Source organism: Passer domesticus, chromosome 3 (genome assembly GCF_036417665.1).
Source record: "Passer domesticus isolate bPasDom1 chromosome 3, bPasDom1.hap1, whole genome shotgun sequence".
Classification (NCBI taxonomy): domain Eukaryota; kingdom Metazoa; phylum Chordata; class Aves; order Passeriformes; family Passeridae; genus Passer; species Passer domesticus.
The window spans coordinates 15,179,033-15,200,348 of record NC_087476.1 but is presented as its reverse complement, the minus strand read 5'-3'; the positions used below and the strand labels follow the sequence as shown (position 1 = coordinate 15,200,348).

At 35.8% G+C, this 21,316-nt stretch overlaps 1 protein-coding gene across 7 annotated transcripts in view; it reads right to left on the bottom strand.

Moving 5' to 3' along the window:
- Positions 1-21,316, bottom strand: part of NOL10 (nucleolar protein 10) — a 52,596-nt gene that overhangs the window by 7,407 nt on the left and 23,873 nt on the right. For all 7 annotated transcript variants that reach the window (XR_010358089.1, XR_010358090.1, XR_010358091.1 and 4 more), the window contains exons 14-20: positions 10,049-10,175; positions 8,998-9,077; positions 8,721-8,819; positions 8,028-8,117; positions 6,182-6,355; positions 5,548-5,795; positions 128-230 (exon numbers count right to left, since the gene is read on the bottom strand). Coding sequence is in view for 2 of the 7 variants with exons in the window: in XM_064411943.1 (XP_064268013.1) it covers positions 128-230; positions 5,548-5,795; positions 6,182-6,355; positions 8,028-8,117; positions 8,721-8,819; positions 8,998-9,077; positions 10,049-10,175 (921 nt within the window). In the remaining 5 variants the exon portion in view is untranslated. The remainder of the gene's footprint in view (positions 1-127; positions 231-5,547; positions 5,796-6,181; positions 6,356-8,027; positions 8,118-8,720; positions 8,820-8,997; positions 9,078-10,048; positions 10,176-21,316) is intronic.

The window sequence follows — 21,316 nt, the reverse complement described above, 5'->3', positions numbered from 1 at the left end:
GCAGCTTATAAAGAAATGAAGAGGGACATTTGCTTGACGGTTTTAAGTTCCTGTTCTTTCATGCAAAAACTAAAGTTACTTGTGCATTATCTTAAAAATTTTATATATATATATATATATAGCTCACCTTCTTTAATTTGAATGTTGCCTGTTTGCTGCCTACTGTGGTATCAGACACATTGAGTGTGCCAAGTTTTTCTTCAAGCTTTAAACGATCTTCAAGAGTTTTCCTGCAGAGAAAAACTAACATTAGTCTCTATTTTCGCCATCTTTTTACTTATCTTTTAAATAGAAGTTGATAATGCAGTCAGAACTAATCTCAATTTCTCTGAAACCCTGAAATGTCATAAATAAAAAATAAACATTCAGGAAACAGAAAGAAAGATGAATTCAAATAATTCCCTCCAGACACTGCTTTCAGTAGAAACACTTTTAAAATTTATGTAAGGTTCATTGTTTTTGCTGCTAAAAATTAACATGATTGTAGTCAAGAAAGAAACCACACCCTTCTATTGCTATAGTTTTCTCTGAAATATGAAAAAAGTTGGTGATATTAAACTGCACAAATGAAAAAAGAAATGCTAGATATATTCATTTTTCTTGAAATCTTATCATTTCTGAATTGGAAACACTTTTGAGGGAAGGAAGTAAGCTTGACTACACACCCGAACAAACTAATCTCTGAACAAATCACTTCACTACTTAATCCAAGCCCAAATGCCTGTTTGGACACTGTGCCCACAACAGTCTAAGTAGTTTACTGAATAAAAGAAGAATATAAACAAGAAAAAGTGATAAAGACAGACCCTGGGCCCACACAGGAGCTCCACAGAAGCATTTGCCTTCGGGCCCAGTGCTTATCACTGAGGTTCTGTAAGCAAACTCCTGAAGAGCCTTCTCCCTAAGGCACCAAGCTCCAGCATTTCTGTGGACAAGGGGGCAGGTGCTGTGGACAAAACTGACCATTTTCAGCTCTCCACTGAAGTTAATGCCTAAAGCAAGCCACACGGATGTGCCCCAGTTGCTCCAGGTTGTGAGCTGGTATTTAGTGTCATGGTTGCCAACTTCAGTTAAGGTGGGCTGTAAACTGGAACAGCTGAGGAGCAGAAAAATGCCTTGTTCCCACACAGCCTCCAGCTCAGGGGAGGCAGGCAGGGACAGTGCTGCCTTCAGCCAGCCTCCCTAAAGGCACCTGGGACTCCCAACATGGCTCATCCTTCTCCTATAATGTAGGTCCCATGAGTTAAGCAGGACCCTCTGAGAATAGGACATGGCTTGTACCATCACACTCTGCATGTGCTTAGAAAACATTCTCCTTACTGTAAACAAACTTAGTTTCTGCAATTTGAGATACTCATTAGCTCTCTCTGAAAAGGGCCAAGAGACATTTTCTGTACAATTTTTAAAGTGGAAAACAAATCATCATAAAAATAGAGATTATAAATAAAAAAATAGCAGCCACCAAAGTCAAGAGCATTTACTGTGTATGAAGAATTCATGGCTGGGGCCTATGCATGAAGTCTCTGAAGTCCACTGAATTTTGGCTAATGAGCCATTTTATGTAACAAAGACTTTTCAGATTAACAATGAAAAATTACTGTCAAGAACTACTTTATTTCTCATGACTAGGTACTTTGTATTTTTTTCTGTAGTATATTTTTCATAGAGTACATGTAAAAACTTGTTCCATCTGTGCGAATCGGAAAGACAAGCTAAGCCTTAGAGCTAACTGTGGCAGAAGATCAGTCACCAACATTGTGGTGGGATTTCTACATTCAAGTGAAGTCCCATTTTCTCCCCTTTGAAAGTGAACTGGAGAAATATGGCTACTACCCAGCAATTATTTAGCATGACTGCCTAGACACTGCTTCAGTCAGGAGAAAAATTAAAATGAGTAGATAGTAGCAGCATGCTGGGGGTTGTAATCTTACTGAAAAAATACCATAGGTATGGCTCTATTGATCTGAAAGTGTGCAGACCTCAAGTGATAGTGAACTGTCCATACTGATACACAAACAACAGCTGGGGTTTTTGTTTAGGTTGGCTTTTTTCACATCTTCCTCAACAAATTAATTCAAGGGATATATTTACAGCATTATGGGAAGCAAATTCCCCTGCCCTAATGCAAAAACCAACCAAAAAATTACCCATGCAGTTTTTTTTCCCCCCTCATTATAAGAGAACAGTTTTTCAGGACTTCTCCTGCTATAAAACAGGAATATCTCTTTAGGAATACTAAGGAATATCATATGCTTTTCTTGGCTTTCTTGGCCACCTCTGAAGCCACATAGATTAACTGTCATACTTTTTATAAAATATGACTACTATAGTTTTTGATTTTGACATGTTTTAACTTCAGTAACATACTCTTTGAAGTGACATCAAGTATATCAAAAGAACACTTAGCACATAGATAAAAATCCTTTCCTTTTATGGTTCCCTTTCAAGTTACTGGGTAGGAAACTTACGTTGTAGGGAAAGAAAGCAAGGAGTTGCAGGTTTGTTGTGCAAGAGTAAGAGTACAAAAGGGGAAAATTAAACGTAGATGGATTTGAAACAAGGTGTTTTATAGAACCACAAGTAAATTCTGCAGCTTTCCTGCATGGAAAAATGTGTAGACTGTCGGTCTAGAAAGAAATTTATAGTACGCATCACTGCTTTGAAAGTTGGGCTTGGAGCCGTGCTGAGTCAGGAACATGTCAAAAGAAACACCCAGTTTTATATAAGTCATAAACCGTTTCCTCAGGTAGAACATTATATGATTAGAGAGAAAAAGAACATCTAGCCATTAAATGCATAGTGAAGGTATTAAGGTACTTAATTATATTGGTCACAGACCATCATCCTGTAACTTGGATATATCAAATCAAAGACAAACATGCCAGCCTCACCAGATTGTACATGCCACTACAGTATTTCCAGTTTTCAGTATGCTACTTCAATTAATTACTTTCATGCTGACTACTTATCACTGAATAAGGCCAGTACAAAACATTATTTATTTTCTTCATAAAATTCTAATATGTAAAAATGCTTCCTAACCAAACCAAACAAGTTAGCTCACAACACAGGCTAAATCATTATGACTACAAAATGGTATCAGATATGCATTATATGAAACAGATATGCGGTTGATTTTTAAATTTCTTCTAAGAATTTGATGAACACCAAGCTCCATACTGAGAACAATGCTTGGACAAACACAAAGGGGATCAGTGAGTATAGAGCTAATGGCTTAGACAAAGATAAAAAAAACCCATGTAAGTCAATTCAATGACAGCAACTCGGAAAACAAAGGAAGTGATGCTACCACATTCATTTTTTTGGTCATCCTATTGTGTCCTCAAATTCCTCTCCTTTTCTTTTTTTACATTTTTACATTATATCCTATCTGTGCATCTACCAGAGAAGGTATCTATTAGCAGCAAATCTTAAGACAGATTCTCCTTTCTTTACAAGCAGTCTGTTAAAAGTCTTTTAATGGTTTATGTCATCACAGATATTCCTTCATCTACAGGACAGGTCTGTGGTATTTGCTTTTGCTTTTCCTGGGGTGAAGAAATTATTTCTCTCCCTTAAACCCAGATGAAAGAATTTACTTTGTCCTGTGTCACACTGCAATATTTTTTTTCTAAATGTTTCTCTTCCTTACAACTATCTTGGCTTATTTACTTGATTTTCCACACTGTTTTTCATATTTGAGCCTTCCATATTTTGAACAAAATGAAATCTTTATACTTCAAATTGAGTGTCCTTGAGAATTTTCTTTAGAGCTCAGCAGCTGAATTTGTGCAAAAGAACAGTATATGAATAGTCTGCAGCCATACAGCCTTTTAATGAAATATTTCACTTGCACTGAGAATACAGTGCCATTTGACCAGTGTTTCAGGCTCCTTCCAAGCTGTAGCAAATATAACTATAAACCTAATCACAATGTAAAAAAAAAAAATTTAACCTATAATACTTTGTCAGAGTACCCAGAGTAGATTTTCTCATGACAAAAAAGAAAAACTGACAAAATTAAAGTTACTTCATCTTCTGAAACAAAGAAAAAAAGAAAAATAATCAGAAGAAAGTTAATGGAAACATTCAAGGAAATTAAAAGTTCAGAATAAGTGGGTATATTCAATAAAAAGAACAAAGAAATATCCCTGTGTGAAATTACCTGCTGATAAAAAACAGCTAAGTAAAACATGGCAATCAGTTTTGCTGAACTGCTATAAATCCCTATTTATAAAATATCACTATTTCTACTTAAAAATATTTAAATATTTATATAATTTATAAAATTATATTTATATAAATTTATAAAATACCTATTTATAAAATACCACTATTTCTACTTAAAAGACGTCTTACAGGTACAACATGGAAATGGAAATCATAGACCATCTGACTACCATAGGAACACTGTCTTGCTAATCATAAAAATCCATTTTGCACGATCATTCTAGTTAAAAGGTTGAATTTTTATCAAGTGTTTCTTTAAGTGTCTCCTAAAAATTCTCATCATAGAACAACTAGATTGTAGAGTAGTCATTAGTGACATAAAGAAACAGCCCCAGTGTATTATTCACTTTCTTTTCTTTGACTGTATAATTCCATTCTAAATAAAACCAAAATGTGTGTTATGAGATCCATCTAGCCCAACAACCCATTTCCAACATCAGTCAAAATCCTGCTCTGCACCAGCTGTGCAGCAAGAACTTTGAAGCGGTTTGAAACTTTGAAAGGTTTAATGAGTGTCTGCGCTCCAAGCAATAAAATGCTATTAAATCTCATCTTATGAAGGGCTCAACACACCTCTGGAAAAAACTAAATCAATGAGATTTGCAGTCACTGAGCACCTCAAAGCCAAGTCCTTTTATTTAACGTGCTCTTTCTTTAGTCTGACATGCTTATCCACTAATTCAGATGATCATTAATTTAAGGAAATGAAAGAACCAAACCAAATCAAAAACCTACATTTAACAAACACCCTCCTAGCCTGGTATTTTGTATTGTAAAATGAAAACCAGAAATACTAAGTCCTGACATGATAAGGACAGTGTAGATTTCGAAAATTTCTAGAAGCCATAAAAATACCCAAACAAAACAATTTTTCTTTTACCATATTGACCCATCTTGATTCTACTCCCAAAACAAGGACTACTCATGTAGCATTCTAAACCCTTTTGGATAGTCAGATTAAAATCATCCAGTCTCTTAACCTCATACTGACACTGGTGGAGAAATATAACCAGTCTCACAAGACATCACTGTTCCTGTAGAACAGCACTTCAGGAACACTGACTAATCGATCCCCCAATCTGACTCAGTAGTATCTTACTCATTTGTGTTGTGTTTCTTTCCTACTTTAAATACTGTATTTGTTTATCTATAAAACAAAGCATTCAATGACTGTGTCACCTTAAGTTATACCCTTGGATCACCAAATGCAGCTTTACTAGCAAGCGCTTCCAAGCCAAAACACTGCAGGCCTGCACTGTAGGAAAATACTTGAGAATCATCCACCCCCACCTATTAAAATAGGAACATTCGTCTTACTTCATTAATTTTTGTTTTTTGGCAGAGTCTTTGAAGCTTCTGAATTCCTCTCCTTCTTTAATCTCAAAAAACTGAGGTTTTAGTAATGTTTGCTGATCCTCCTTGAGCCTTTCCTGCCGCTTTAGTTTTTCCTCTTGGCGTAAAAGCTTGCGCTGTTTCCTGACCTCTTCAACCCAGCCTTTTTCATCATCTGAACTCTCAGAACTTTCTGCATCACTTGCTTTTCCTTCTGGTTCTTCCTCCTCTTCCTGCAGACAAAAATAGTATAAAATAAGAAATCATCAACTAATTTTCTTTCCAAATCATTCCTGCTATTAGAGTACGTGACGGCTTTTACACAGATACAGCTGAAGAGAACTACAACTTTTGAACAAAAGCAGTAACAGCAAATAAGCTTAAAATATACTACAAAGTTGTTACCATCTACATATTTTATGTTTTTTAAACCTGTATTTATGCAAAACCACTATTATATCTAAAACCTAGATTGAAATTATAAATTACACTTAATTATTGTAACTGATAAGACATTCTTGCATTGCCTCCATCTTTCTGGGGTGAAAAGTCTGAAAGCTTGAAACAGTGGAAAAGAAAACTCCATAGGCTTTCTTAACCCAAATGGAAAATATTTTACCTGTCCTTGTGCTTCCAGTTCTTCTAAGATCTTTAGCTTCCTCTTTCTTTTCTCACTTATTTTAGAAACAAGTGGGTTAAGTAGCCTAAATTCTTCACTCTGCTCATCCACCTGGAAATCTGGATTCTCAAACATGACCTTAAAACGATCATCTTTGAGAAGGCTGGGCAGATTCTGGAACAGAAACAAAGCATGAGCAAGTTAGACAATTCTGAAACAGACATTAACAAAATAAGTAACACTTTTTCTTAATTAAACAAAATTAATAACCAGCTTATGAAATGCCAGTTGCTTTATCCTTCCAGGTCAAATAAAAATCAAGATTTATGTTTATTGTACTTTAACAAAGATTGTTTTAAGCTACCTGTAAGCAAGAGTTTTTTAATGCACAGTACAGACACTTTAAATACACAATTACTAGTATTTTCAAATAAATGTTTCTCATACATTCAGCCAGCTAGTCTGCAGACATGTTGATATCTACTGACTAATCAGCAGTACCTGCAAGGCAAATATACTGCCTGATGGGGATGAGTCTACAACATGTAAAACAAATTATAAGGGTACATGTCTTTATGTAATGCTACTATTATTTTACTGTAAATACTTAAGAGGAAATGTTGTTATACATATTGTAACACTTTTTCTTCACTACTTTCACATACAGAATGGAAAAGGCAGTTTAATTCATGTCAAAGTAAAATGAACTCAGTGTAAATTATGCTACTGGTGAATTCAGAACAGTTCAAGCTACTAATTCATCTTATGAGAAGACCAGTTGCTGTCATTTTGAAATCATTGCATACATAGCTTTTTAATAGAAAATGTTTATTTTTTAACATTGCTCAACTTATACCAGCATATTAATCCTACCACTGCACTAGGTTTTCATTGTTACTGAAGAAAAGGAGGGTGGAACTAAGGATACAGAAGAGTAAATTTCAAACATAAAACCAGTGTAAACGTGTAACTTTCAACCACAGCAAAATATTAAATCCCAAAGCCTAAAATAAATTGCTTGTCATAGGACTCTGATACTGTTTCAGAAAAATAACCTCTATGTATATTTTTATATACACTCTATTTAGTCCACTTAATGACACAATCTCTATGTACTCCAAGACAAATGAGTCCCCATCTACTGAACTCTCATTTAAGTTTCATCACCACCTATCTTTTTAGTTCATCCTTCCTACTCACATAAGATTTCATTATTTATCACATGCAGCTAGTATCTGCATGTCATGAATGCTATACTCCTGTGAGAATGAGCACCTATGAAGTGCTACCTATAAAAATCCTCCCCACCCACTAGATATTAAACATTTACCCATTTCTTCAATTAAAAACTTCTCATAGCAAAGTAATAGATTACTTTTAACATCCAGAAGAACTCCTGTTGCATAAAAGCAAACTATTTTGGCTATTCTATAAAATATTTTTAACTGTATACACAAAAAGAGGCAATTTAATCTTAAATTTTATAGATAACATCTATCCGTCATGGTCACCACCAAAATACCAAATACAAACACAGGTCTTGTTTGAAGGCTGTGGTATTGAGGCTGCATTAACCAGCTTCTGGAGTCCTGTGAAACCCACATTACCTTCACAGTGAGTATTTAATAATTTTTAGCTTCAAGTTACTATATGGTCTTTTTTTGTGCTGCAGCTACAGTATAATGCATCTTAAAGCCACCTACAAGAGTAAGTTGTTTATAAGAAACAGAACCAATGGTATATTAAATCTCTTTGGCCAAACAGCAATAACAACAAAAAAATGAATCCTGCAAGCATTGCTAGGTCTGTGCTCCCAGCTAGAGAATTCAGAAAAACAAGAGTTCACCTTTTGTTTTCTTTTTTTACTAAACTGTTGCTCTTCTCCTTCTTCTTCAATCAGTTTGAGTGCAAGTTCTTTATTAACTTTCGGGAGTTTCTAAAAAGAGGAAAGCAATTAATAAATTAGCCTTTTACACATGCAACCTACATGCTCCACATTCTTACAACTGTTGCAGTGAAGTCCCTTGACTGGTTCCAAATATCTCTAGGTACTAGTAAAGCAACTGCACTTAGAGAAGATTTAAGAACTTGTACATTATTTTTAACTTTTAATGCATCAGCTTTAGAACTTTAAAAGCAACTTTTTCTCCTTTTATGTAGAACAGATCCAATCCAGAAAGTTACTAGTTATAAACACAATACAATTTTCATGTATCTCTTTCCAGAGTATCATGTTTCAGTGGCTTAAGTAATGTAACGAGAGAAGCAGAAAATGCAAAGTTTTATCAGCGGATTATTTGCTCAGGTGGCAAATGAGATGAGACTTGCTCTTTTAGTTTGGTATCAGCTTTTCAAAATCACACACATGGGAATTTTATGTTTCCATTCAAGAAGTTCTATAAATTACTTTGTGTATCCAATGATAAACAGATTTAAATCCTAAATCACTACATCCTAAGATACACTTAGGAATATATTACTCTTATATATATACTCTTACAGTTTTCCCCAAAGTATCCTATTTATTTCTAGGATTTACCTTCAGTTGAACTCTCTGTGCACGAGTTTCTTCTATCTTTTGCCTAATTTTCTCTCTTCTATATTCTTCATAGGCAAAGGGGTTGGCCATCATTTTTGCCTTTGAACAAGCAGGAGGAAGTAAAAAGAAAACACCATTAATACAGAACACAGCCCATTATCTGGATGGAAAAAAACTCCAGCCAAAACAAAAAAACCCCACAAAAAGACGAATAAAATCCACAGCACATATATTTTATTGTTACGAATAAAAATTGACAAGATTCAGCCTTAGTTACCTTATGATAAAGTCTTATGTCCATGAAGAAGCCATGCATATATGCTCTGAGCAATGATGATCCAATGAGATGAGCAAGGCCTAGGAAAAAAGTTCCAGAGAATTTCAAAGAGCTTTCATAATACAGAACTTCTATTCCAAGCCAGCCACTTTACTTCCTTAAGACAAACAAACACTGCCAATGCAAAATATCAATCTAACAGTCACAATCATGACATCAAGACTAAGTAAAATTGGAAATAAGTATCATTTTGGCCAGCAAAAAATTTTAAGCTTCTTCAGAGCAACCATATCCAGTTTTCTTGTAATAATACACATTACTGAGCACTTTTAAAAAATGCCCACATGCACTATGCTCTACAGAACTTCACAAAGAATTCCAAAGGATTTTTTGAAAGTCCACAGGTGTTTGATAATCCCTTTTTTAGCATGATAGAGATTTTTTAATTAAAGTGTTTTGCCCTGCGCCAAACCCAACACTCACAGTCAGAAGTAAATTAAGTAAACTGGAGCAAAACATTGCAACCAAACCATGTAATGGACAGAAAAAGGACTAACTGCCTCAGGACAAGGTTGCTTACCTTCTCTGCTATACAATTTTCAGTATTTCAATTTCTTGAAACTATTAGCCCTAGTATGATTTGTATTTTCTGAAAATTACTACATTCATATAGGGTAGCCTTTGGCTGCAAGTTCCAAATTCTATTTCAGCACCTGAAAAATATTATGACAACTAAACCAACTTCTCTTCCTATGCCTTCCATGTGGCATATGAAAGCACAACAGATTCCCAGATGTATTATATCAGCAAATATCACCTTCTTGAGATAAAAATCTGAGAAGCACAAGTATCTTGTGTTATACTGGTTGGGAACCAAAGACCTTAGAGCCATCACTCTGGAATATTAGCACCAAAGAAAACAAGAGAAAACGACTGTTCAGTGAATTTCTAGCAGTCCTCATACATCACACTGAAATTACAATAATCAGACGTGTAAATGTTCAAAAACTGAACAAAGAAGTCAGCCAAACAGTGTATACAACTGTTTTACCTAAATTTTCAAGGTCTTTTCTGGTAACAAATTTGTAATCGTCATAAACAGTGCTTTCTGGATTCTCTTCCAGTTCTTCAGTCAAGTTGTCCAAGAAGGAACACCATTTTGGGGCAGGTCCTAAAACCTGTGGATATTGTGAAAAGTTATAACATTGCATTTTCTTACAGAAAAAGCCTACAGTTAGGCTCTTGGCTACTGTGCTACAAACAAATTAATCCCATAGCACTTAAGAGAACACAAACCTATTGCTTGCATTACCAACAAAGAGTACTACAGATTATGTGTTATTTTAATTTAGGTCATTTGAGACCAGCCAGTCTGGAGGTTTCAAGTGGTCCCAGTCTGATTAATTTTTTAAAAGCTTAGAGCCAAACATTATAGAAGAAATTACAAACTAATGGCACCAGATAGCAATTAATTTGTAAAGTGCTGCTGGATCTTGAACTCGTTAGGTTCACTGTGCAATCATGTTAAATCCTGCTTTGCCCTATTTATCTTAATTATAACACCACAGATGTATTTAATGTATTTTGTTCAGGGATAAACCCAGACTGTATAAACAGATAATAGGAAATATTAACAACACTTGCATATTTCCATGATAAGGGAAAGGATTTGTTTGCACAATATTAGGTAGTGCTATCAATGTATTTTTCCATATAAGTTTCCTCCAATTCCCCAAGTTAAAAATCAGCTCCCTTTACTTTTCCCTCCTGCTGTTCTGACTGAGATTCCTTTCCACCTTGACTCATACACCACACTCAGCTGTTCCAGCAGTCTTATTTTAGTAGGTGAGTTAGCTGCATGGAAAAATCTAACAGTGCATTTCTCTCTCTAGAGTAAACCAGCAGACATTTTAGAATGTTAAGAGAGCAGTTAAATCCCATAGTGGGACTTTTAATGAGGTTTCTGATTTGTTTGCTAAAAATTCGTGTTAACAGTTCCAGTCAACCATATGAATGCTTGTGATATAACATTTTAAGATCCTAGTCAATCATGGAAACAACTAGAAGTGATTTTATTTATTTAACATATACATAGTTTGTTTTAATGTGATTGGTGATTAACAGTATAAGATAATGCTGTTCATTTAAAAAGTGTGTTCCTTCTAATTCAGAAGTTTTCTTTTGAAGACAACTACACACAAAAACCCTGTAAAATTGTGTTCTAGACCATAACATTCTATGTAGCATATTCTTGCCTGTAACACTCCAGAGAAAAATATTTTATTCTAGCCCACTATTGTCTCTGTATTAAATGCGATTTATCTTCCTAAGATCTCAGCCCTAGCTGAGAACCATTACATGCCAAATGAAAAGTGCACTTTCTTTACCATGCCGCATATTTCATCCCTATTGCCAAGTGCTTCCAAGGAAATACCCAAGATGTCACTAACAAGAAACATTTTACCTACTTAATTAACCAAAATCCCCATGTCTGCTTCAGGAATAAATGACATATATAACATTCCGATTGATTTCTTGCCAACATTCCAGAAGCTTTTGTCTCCATCTTGTCTCCATCCAGATTTTAATTTATTTCCCCCAACCCACTTATTTAAATGCCAAGCTTTTATATTAAAAAGAAAGCAGTCTAGATCTATTAAATGTCTTCATGCCACTTAAGAAATCAGTTATCTGTGCCTCATTACCAGACCAACAAAGCATGACTGGTGTGGAAGAACCTTAAGTTTACCTACAATTTTGTTTTAGGTGAAGCAGTTTCTCTTTACTACTAAAAAAACCTCCCAAGCTGCTTACTAACTAAACAAAACTTCTCTTGTAATAAAATTTCAGGACAATATTCTCTCCTATATGTAAAACCTCATACTGAGAGTAAAACCTTTCATGGGGCACAATCTGTGCCATGAAACACATGAAGCAAAAAACTGACTATCCACAATCATTTGTGGAGTGAATCGGATGATCAGATCATAGAAAACAAAGTAAGGGAAATGAGATAATTAATAGAAAAAAGTGGTGGCAGAATACCAGGAAAAAATAGAAAGTCCAACCATTATTAAAATTTCACACGTTAACTGACAGAAAGGAAAACCCTACAGAGATGTCTGTGTATGTTTATTACCTTATTTCCCCTTCTCCCACCCTGCTGAAACCACTTGCCTACCTATTCTTAGGACACCTTAGCAGCTCTGCTTCATGCATTAAAATGAAACATTTTTTAAAGCTTAGGAAGAAATTAAAAAATAGAAACAGCAAACAGTATCAGCCACAATGACAAGACCATATAAGAAATGCCCTTCTTTTGCAATAGTAATCCTTCACACAATTTAACTGCTACTGCATTTTTCACTGCAGAATTTAATGGTCCACTGTCAAACAACAGCCATCCCACGAGGATGCTAAAAGCACTCCAGAATGCCAGGCTCCAGGGCTCCACCATTCCTGTGCCCAGGTACAACAGCAACAATTGACAGGGTTGGTCTGCACTGGGCCTCCAGGGACGAGGTGGGAGAAGTGAAACTGGCCTGTCTTCCCCAGTTTGTGACTTTCCATACAGGGGCCACATTGCAACACAAGTGGGACCCCTTGGAGCTGCTGTCATCCAGCACTGGCACCACACCAGCCTGGGCTGCAGTCCCTGTTAAAGCCACCAGAATAAAACAAAACTCTGCAGTTTGTGGTAGATCAAGTAATTTGTGCTGGAATTCACAGCACAAATAAGAAAATATTATGAAGTAGGTAACTGCACGCAATTTAAGTGACAGATATCATTTTTACAATATTCATTATATACCAAATAGGTTTTTCTGCAAGTTTTAGAAAAGTTGCACTCAACCAATGGGAAAATTACTATGAAATGAGTGCACATCTATGCTCAGCTTTTATCTAAATACTTTTTAGCACAGGAAAACCAGACACGAGCACCAACAGTGATCAAATGAATATTTTTTGCTGTTTTCATTATTATTCTGTAGGATAACCACTTCTAGAGACAATTTCTGCCAACTACTACTGGAAGTCAGTAAGATTGCTTTGAAAATGTTTTTGCCCATCAAGAGAGGAGCCTCACCCACCAGCAGGGCCCAGCGAGCAGTGAGTGAGGGGGTGCTCTGTGCTCTGCTCCCCTCCCAGAACCTTCCTCCTTCCCCAAGTGGAAACAGCACCCAGGAGGTGACCACAGCACAGCTGTCCCTCAGTGTCCCACCACACTGCAAGGCAGAGTGACAGATGGGTCACACCAGTGCTCTCCTCCCCACAGCAAAACTTACCACTACGATGGTAATGCAGACACTTCACCCCTGCCTTTCATCTTATTCCAAGCCATAGGAAGTATAAATGTGGACTTAATAATTATTAGTAGTGTGACACCTAGTATCAAATTTTTCTTACACACATTAGAATACTTCTCTACTTTACACACAGAAAACACAAATATGATGAGTCTAGCATGCAACTGAGCAGGGACAACAAGTCCAAGACCAAACTGTCCAAGAAATAGAAGAGAAAAATGTTCACAGAGAAATGTTTTTAAAATATTGCCAAATAACTTCAGAAATCACAGCTCTTTCTGTTCTATTCTACAAGATGTTTGACTTTGTAATCTCGTGGCACCACAAGTCCTACATGGTACACAATGTTCTTCTGGCCATGCTTAACTCCTGAGCACTTCTGTAGAAAATATCATCCTATCCTTGGTCTGTAATTCTCCTAAAATCAATGAACCCTAGAGCAGCATAGGAATTATTCCCAGCCCACAACAGACATTCCTTATCTTCAATTTGAAAGACCAGACAACACTTGTACACTTTTAATCACCACTTAACAGTTTGACAGCCAGAGCAGAGCTCTTAGAGCCACAAAAACCTGCTCTAATCCTAACTAGTACTAAACATGCTCAACAACTTAAAAGAAGCCCAGGATGTGTAAAAGCTTCCACAGTCAAATGTCAAGAGATTTAAATTAAACTACTATGAATGCACATCCAGACAAGTTTTGTTAAGTATCTGTTTGAAAGTTTCTGAGACCAATTCTACAGGAGTGACTGAACAGTTGCTCTTACAGGGAGTAAAAACAGGTTCCAAAATCTGTTTTTCTGGATGTTAAACAGTAAGTTCCTGGAAGATTTCAAACAAGGCAACGATAAACTCTTCAGCAATAAACAAGATGTCGAAATATAGTAAGACTCAACCCTCCCAATCTTCACTGGTTTCTTTTAGCAATCAAAAATACGCAAAATGCTCACAGACAGCATTAATCAGATTTGAAAATTATTCAGTAGAATTTGGAAAGTTTAGACTGTCCGAATTTCCTCTAGAAGACTAACTTAATGTAAGGGGACATCATTTAACCACACAGTTCCAGAGGCTTTGGAAAGCAGAGGCATTATTTGCTGTGGCTGCATGAGATTCAGAAAAATTTCAGTTTCACAAAAATTAACTCTGTAAAGCCATATCATGCCACACCACAGTGATAGAGCTAGTAAAAAAAAAAGCATGAAAATACATCCTATCACTGTTGTTTTGTATTTTAGAAGTAAAACCTTTTGTTAAGAATCTATGTGTTGTGCTACCTTCTACACATTCTGACTAGGACCATTACTAAGCAGCAAAAATGTACTAAATAATTCACTGCCATATTATTTTAATGATGGTGATTACAACAAAAATAACACATATTTATGGTCTTCAACAGATCTCTAGGTACAGTGTATTGTGTAAAATTATTAGTGAGTTAGTGGTACATTCCATGTGCATTCCAGTACATGTGAATGCAAACTGTAGCAAGGACTGTGAAAGACAGCAAGGAGGATTTCTGAATCAGTAATGCTTGCACAAGAATAAACACATCACAGAGACACTATAAACTAGAGCTGAGCTAAGCATCAGAGGAGTGTGACTCTTAACAGCTTTTTTAAGTGGAGATAATGGGGAACAACAAACAACTAATTTCAGATGAAGTCTGAAATATTCAAGAAAAACATTATACAATCTGAGTGCTTGTGATAAGATAGGCCTTGACTTCACAATCCAAGGTGGCTCATCCATTCCTGTTCCCATTAAAAAACAAAACCAAAAATAAAACTTAAAGCACTTCAACAAGAAGAGATTATTTTTTAGACTATCATTTCTTGAAACTAAATATATTTTATATATCCAACTCAAAGACTTCACATACATATTCACCTATATGACAAAAAAGAATTCTTTGGAGAAGACAAATAGTAACAATAATATCTTAATTTTGTTTGTTTTTTAATGAAATTGCACAATATAAAGCATTTAAAACCTTTAACAGGATATAATTGCTGGAGAAAGCAAATGCACATCTATGCATGCATATTCTCAGTTTCAATCACACTATTTAACAGGAGAAAGATTACAGAAGGTCTAATGAGGGAGGTAAAAAAAAATAAAATTATGATCCCCAGGGTGTGAGCAGTGATAGAAATGTGCAATTGCATTTTAAACATAATTAGCTCCCTAATTGCATAGCCAAGTTTAATTAATGCAATTACATGAAATATTAATTACTATTCATTTTAAGAGTATTGTTTTCAATGTTTTGTTCTCTAATTTTAAGAATTGGACAGATCTCACTATGTAGTAACTTTTCAAAGTTTCCATCTAGATACACTGAGAAGTCAATAGAAGAAAGAACACCTTGTTAATAGTTGACATTAAATCAATTGCAACTGGTAACTCAAGAAAACCCAGATGGATCTTTTCCAGCTTGTAGATGAGGAAAGCTGCAGCTCTCTATTCTTGTTACTATGCTTTTGGCCTTCAACCACAGCCAGCCCGAGAGATCAGCTCATGTTAGGGAGGAGCCCTGGGATCACATTATCTTGTTATGTTTCTGTATACCACATCTCCATACACAGCATTTCCCGTAGCAACCAACGTGCTCCAAACAATTTGTAATTTTGAACTCTATAATTCTTTTGTAATCTTCATTTTTCCTATGAATGCTGTACAATCAACTCCAATTATGCCTTGTTAATCTCATAATTCTATTTCATGGAGTGAAGAAAATTCTTTGATTCTCTAAATTAAATTGGTTTGGGGAATACACTCCAAACAAATTTCCCATATATTCTTCATAATTTCATGCTTTCGTTCACCCTGCACCACATAGTGTAAATTTGGTGCTTTTAAATACATCAAGTAGCTCAGTGGAGTACAGACATGACCAAGAGAGACTAAATAGCACACTCTCCCCTTCTGGCATACTACTGACAACAGCACTCAGTTGGTTTTAAGCCCACACACTCATAAATTCCACTGAACTATACAATGAATTGGCTCTTTCTCTCATCCCAACTCCAGCACATCCAGACATTTTTGGCACGTTCATTAATCAGAGAGGTTGAATAGTTGGTTTTCCTACCTTTCACTATGCTATGGAAGCTGCCAAATCAACTGTTTGGAGGTTTTACTCCTTAGAGAGCACGTTAAAGGAAACATTGCTTTTAAGATCTTCCCAGTGTTAAACAAAAACTGCTGCAGGAACTTGCATGCATCTTCTAGGAATGAGATACTAAATCTTTCCACCCCAGTAGTTATCAGATAGTAAGTATTTATCTTTCTAATTCTAAGCAGCTTGGCTTTATAGTGGTGGTTTGGGTTTTTGAGGTTTTGGTTTTTTTTTTTTTTTTTTTTTTTTTTAAATCTCATATTCTTTGGTCTGACAAGTACTACAGTCAATTAACCAGTCACAGGTCTGCTCTTACTGTGAGAGTTCTTGGTGAAGGAGACAATGGTCCAGTTGCTCATAATGTTGGGAAAAAACACCCTCATGCAAATGAAATTACTCCTTAAAACTGTAAAGATTACCAGAATATCTCTTTTCCTCACAAGACAAAACACTTCTCAAGTCATCTGTGACTTACCAGCCATGGCATTAGGAGTAGAGTCTGATGCCTCCACCAATGTCCCTATCATGTTCTAACATACATAAAACAAACACTTCATCAGCACTGCTATGGATCTGTTATTTATCAGACTCTCTACAGCTTTTAAATATTGAGACATGGTGAAGTCAGAAAGATACATGGAAACTTGAAATACAAGAACACAATACTTTCACATAAAGTCAACTAATCAAATGAAGCTCAAAAGGTAAGGGGAGAGGGCTTCTCAAAGCATGTGTTACAACCATGACTTGCTTCAAGCATCTTCCCAAAAATACCAGCTGGAAATAATTCAAGAGTTACCAAAAGTCTGTCCTTATTCTACACAGCAGATTCTATGGCACACCTGCTGTAAAAAGAGAGGCAGCTAAGTAAATTGCCTTAATACTGTGCAGTAAGTTCAGCTGGGACTCACTTCATGGGTTTTATTTACCTATAGACATGTGCTGATTGTTTTTCTTTAGCCATGGAAAAAAAAAAAAAGGTGCAGATCAGGTATGATCAGCTGATCTAATGCCTTGCTGATAGTAAGTCAGGAACCACACTTTACTTTGGCCATCCACACCTTCCACATTTCACTAAGTGCTCTTACCAATTCCTCTGCATAGGTTCTGGTACTCATCAGAACCTTCACGATGTCAATTTACTGTCCAGTGACAGTAAATTTACTCCAGTAAATTAGACAGTGAACCAGCACAATCTCCCTCACAACAATACCACCTTCATGGTTTACACAGTCTAACAAAAAACTCCACGCCATCGTGATACATTAGAAGGAATAAATTCCTTGCTAAGTTCTTCCCTTGCATTTACCATTGGGACTACAGGAGAGGCAGACAAGGCAATGGTAAGTGGGAAACTTCATAATGTCTTGGCCTTCCTTTTATAAATAACTTCTACACAGCTTCCAACTGTTCTAATATGTTCAGAAATCTGTTTCTCAAAACATAATGGCACATATGCAATTCTTCTTGCAATATGAAGGGCACAGGCCATCAACACACAAAACTTCCACTACTAACACAGATGAGAGTAACACATGCATTGATTTTAGTAAGCATGCAACAGCCCCTGATGGCAATCTAAATTAACAAGTAAGAACCACCATCAATAAGCTAGAAATGCCAAGTCCCAGCATGTCCCCTTATCAATTTCTCTTGATGGGACAGGAAAATTCCTCAACTGTCACACAGTGTAGGATCTTGCCTCTTGTGCATTTAAGTGGCTGGGAACAGAGTTCCTACAGTACACACCAGATGCCAAGGGATGTTACAGCATAAATATCTTTACAGTCACTAAACCAAAACATACTGGAGGATGATCTATATTTTAGGGAAATTTGAGGAATGATACAGATGTAAAGGTAATGGCAAATCCAGCTCTTTGTCTACCTTACATGACTGACAAACTACCAGAGATCTAGGAACGTTGAGTTTCTAATAACTCCCTACCATTGCAGCTTAATTGCTTTTTGCAAAACTGGGAGGAAGACTTCTCTCTGAGTTTATGCTAGTACTGCCAGACAACACAAAGGGAAGGAAAAGCTGTTGGGAATATGCAGCTCCTCCAGACAGATACTGAAGATAAGCTCAGTGTAAACCAACTTTGTTGCAGAGCATAATGCTAAAGAAATTTTGCATAATTCAGGAAATAATTTTAAGTAGAAAGTGCCTTTCAAATAAATATTCAAAAGCTTTCACATACATGATGGTTTTATTTACTTCTAAGGTATTCTGCGATGGAAATCTTTAGATATTTGTAACTTTTACTATTTCTGCATAAAATAGTCATAATTCATATTTCAAGATATTTCAATTCTGAGTGCAACACAGAAGATGACAATACAGTTACCCTGTACTTTCAAATGTAATGAAGTAAAGACTGAGTTAAAATTATTACAGGGAGAAAATTCTCACATGCTTTGTCTTTTCTGATTCAAAAGCTGAAATACTTTAGTTCTTATTACATGCTGACAGACATGTAGCACAGTACAAAACTTCATTCGGCAATTACACATATTCACTATCTGTGACTGCCTCTCTCTTCACTGACTGAAGCTAGGCAACTGCATCTCTGGATTTTCAGAAATCAAGTGAAGAATAGGTGTCCCAAAGGAAAGAACAAGTGCAAGTTGAGAGATAAAAAATATCTTTCAGATACTCAAGGCTTAAAACAAGGGGAGTACACTCCCCCCTCAAAGCATATTTCTTAAAGTAAGAACTCAAGAACAGAAGGTGCATTACCACCAATTGCTTGAGAAACAGTCACAACACTAAAAAGCATGTGATTCTTTTCTCAGTGAATATGAGTATTTATATGAGTATTCATATTCTTTTCTCAGTGAATATGAGTTACCTGGCATAATTCCATACAACTTCTGCTTTTAAGAGTTTTCTCCTGTGCTCTATACCTATGACTTTATAGTCAGTGTGCTGTCTAGTAAAAAATACTGAAAAGTGCTGCCTAGTACACTAACAGACACAACAGCACTAAGCAGGGTACGTACATGTTTATAATCTGAATTAGTACATCCTCAGCAGCAGAAAACATCTAAAACAAGTTTAACAGGAAGATCAGAAATTGTTTCCTGATCATCACACATTGGTGTTTTCCTTCTATATATATGTGATAAGTGGTACTGTGTGTCTCAGCCAGCACATGGGAAATGGAGGATATCCTTTGTTGGGAATAAGCCCAGTGTGTTATTTTTCAGTTTGAAAGTGTTTAGGTTAAAAGTAGGAAGCTCACATTTCTGCTTGTGAAGATAAACAACTTTTTTCCTATGCTTGTAAATACTGTGAGATAGGTAATGTATCATTCACTAGACATTTTTTCGTGTGTGTGTGAAGGATTAGACTGTTCTGGATGGAAAACACAATTTTGCAAGATTGAATTAGAATTAGCTTAAGGCCAAAGATGCACTCAAGTATCTTTTTAGTAATGGAACTTTCTTCTTTTGACACTTGGCAGCCCTAAAGCTCAACCATAGTACATTACTTCATAACAATCCTTTTTTCCAGTCATTTCACAGTTTTCAAAATGAACAAACTAAGACTAAGACCAACATTTTCCATTTTACGTCACAACTACCATTTTATTTTACTATATTTTTTCCCAGATTATGAAATGTTTTTCTACATTACCTATTGTTTCGGGATAGAAAAAAATCTCTTAGCACAAGCCAGTTTAATGGTTTCTTTCCACTTTACCAAAAACATGTTAGGGAAGGGCTGTATTGAACATGGTGAACAATTGTCTTCTAAAAAACACAGCCTCATCATATGATCTTGAAGACAACACTTGAGACAGCACCTATGCAGAATGACCTATACTGCCAATCAGAAGACATGAAAACATGCTAAAAGAAATCAAAATCCTGCACTGTACTGAAAATCTGTTCTATTAGTGTCAAAATGCCAAACACAAATATAATAAGAATTGCATCATTTGATTCATAGCTTTTACTGCACTAGCCAAAAATCTGTACAGAAAGTCTCACTGTAACTCTAACAGCACCCACAAACTATCTGAATGACAGCTGACTATACAGAACACTGGCCCTAAAGGCATGAAGCGCAAGATGTGGACAGGTAGGTTTGTATTCCTATAATATAAAGACCCAAAAGAGAAAAAAAGACAATCAGCAGATCCCAAATGGATAAAGTGTAAGCCTCAGAGTGATAAAACTGTTCTGAAAGGCTGTGATCATAGAGCTAAGTGTGGAGAGTAGAACACAGGGGAAACCCCCCACACCTTTTAAAGTGAAAAATGACAGAATGTAAAGCCATCTGTATCTGATGGTCATAACATCTTATATAAAATAGTGAGAGCACCCTGTCACAGACTGACAGAAAATACCTACCTGTTACAGACAAATCCTTTTTCTGTCTGGGAGTGAAATGAACACAACTTTGATCAATTCAGCCATTTAGAAGCAGCTCATCTAGGCACCTATGATCAAAGCATGTTCATCTCTAATTTACATTCTAGAACTACTCCAAACAAATACCTAGAAAGAAATTAAGGGGATGAACTAAGGTACTAAAAAACTGCTTTCACTTGTATTTCCTTCATACAAGCTCCCTCTACAGATTTGTTTCACCAAATAACCAGAGCATTAAATGAAAACATGTAAACTAATAGGATTTGTTGCCTTAATCAGTGATTATGTTATTTCAGGGTTAACCACACAGGAAAAACTAGTTTTTCTCAGGTCTTGTAAAATTTATTTTTTTTCCTAAATCCAAGAAAAAATTTTTTTTAATAAGCATCTTTGATGCATATTCAAAACAAAAAGACACTGATAAACAGCAATTAAACTGGACTAGAGAAGTACAAAAAAAAGGGGGGGTGGAAAACAAAGTCAGTTAAAGAATGTATGAAAGGCAAGAA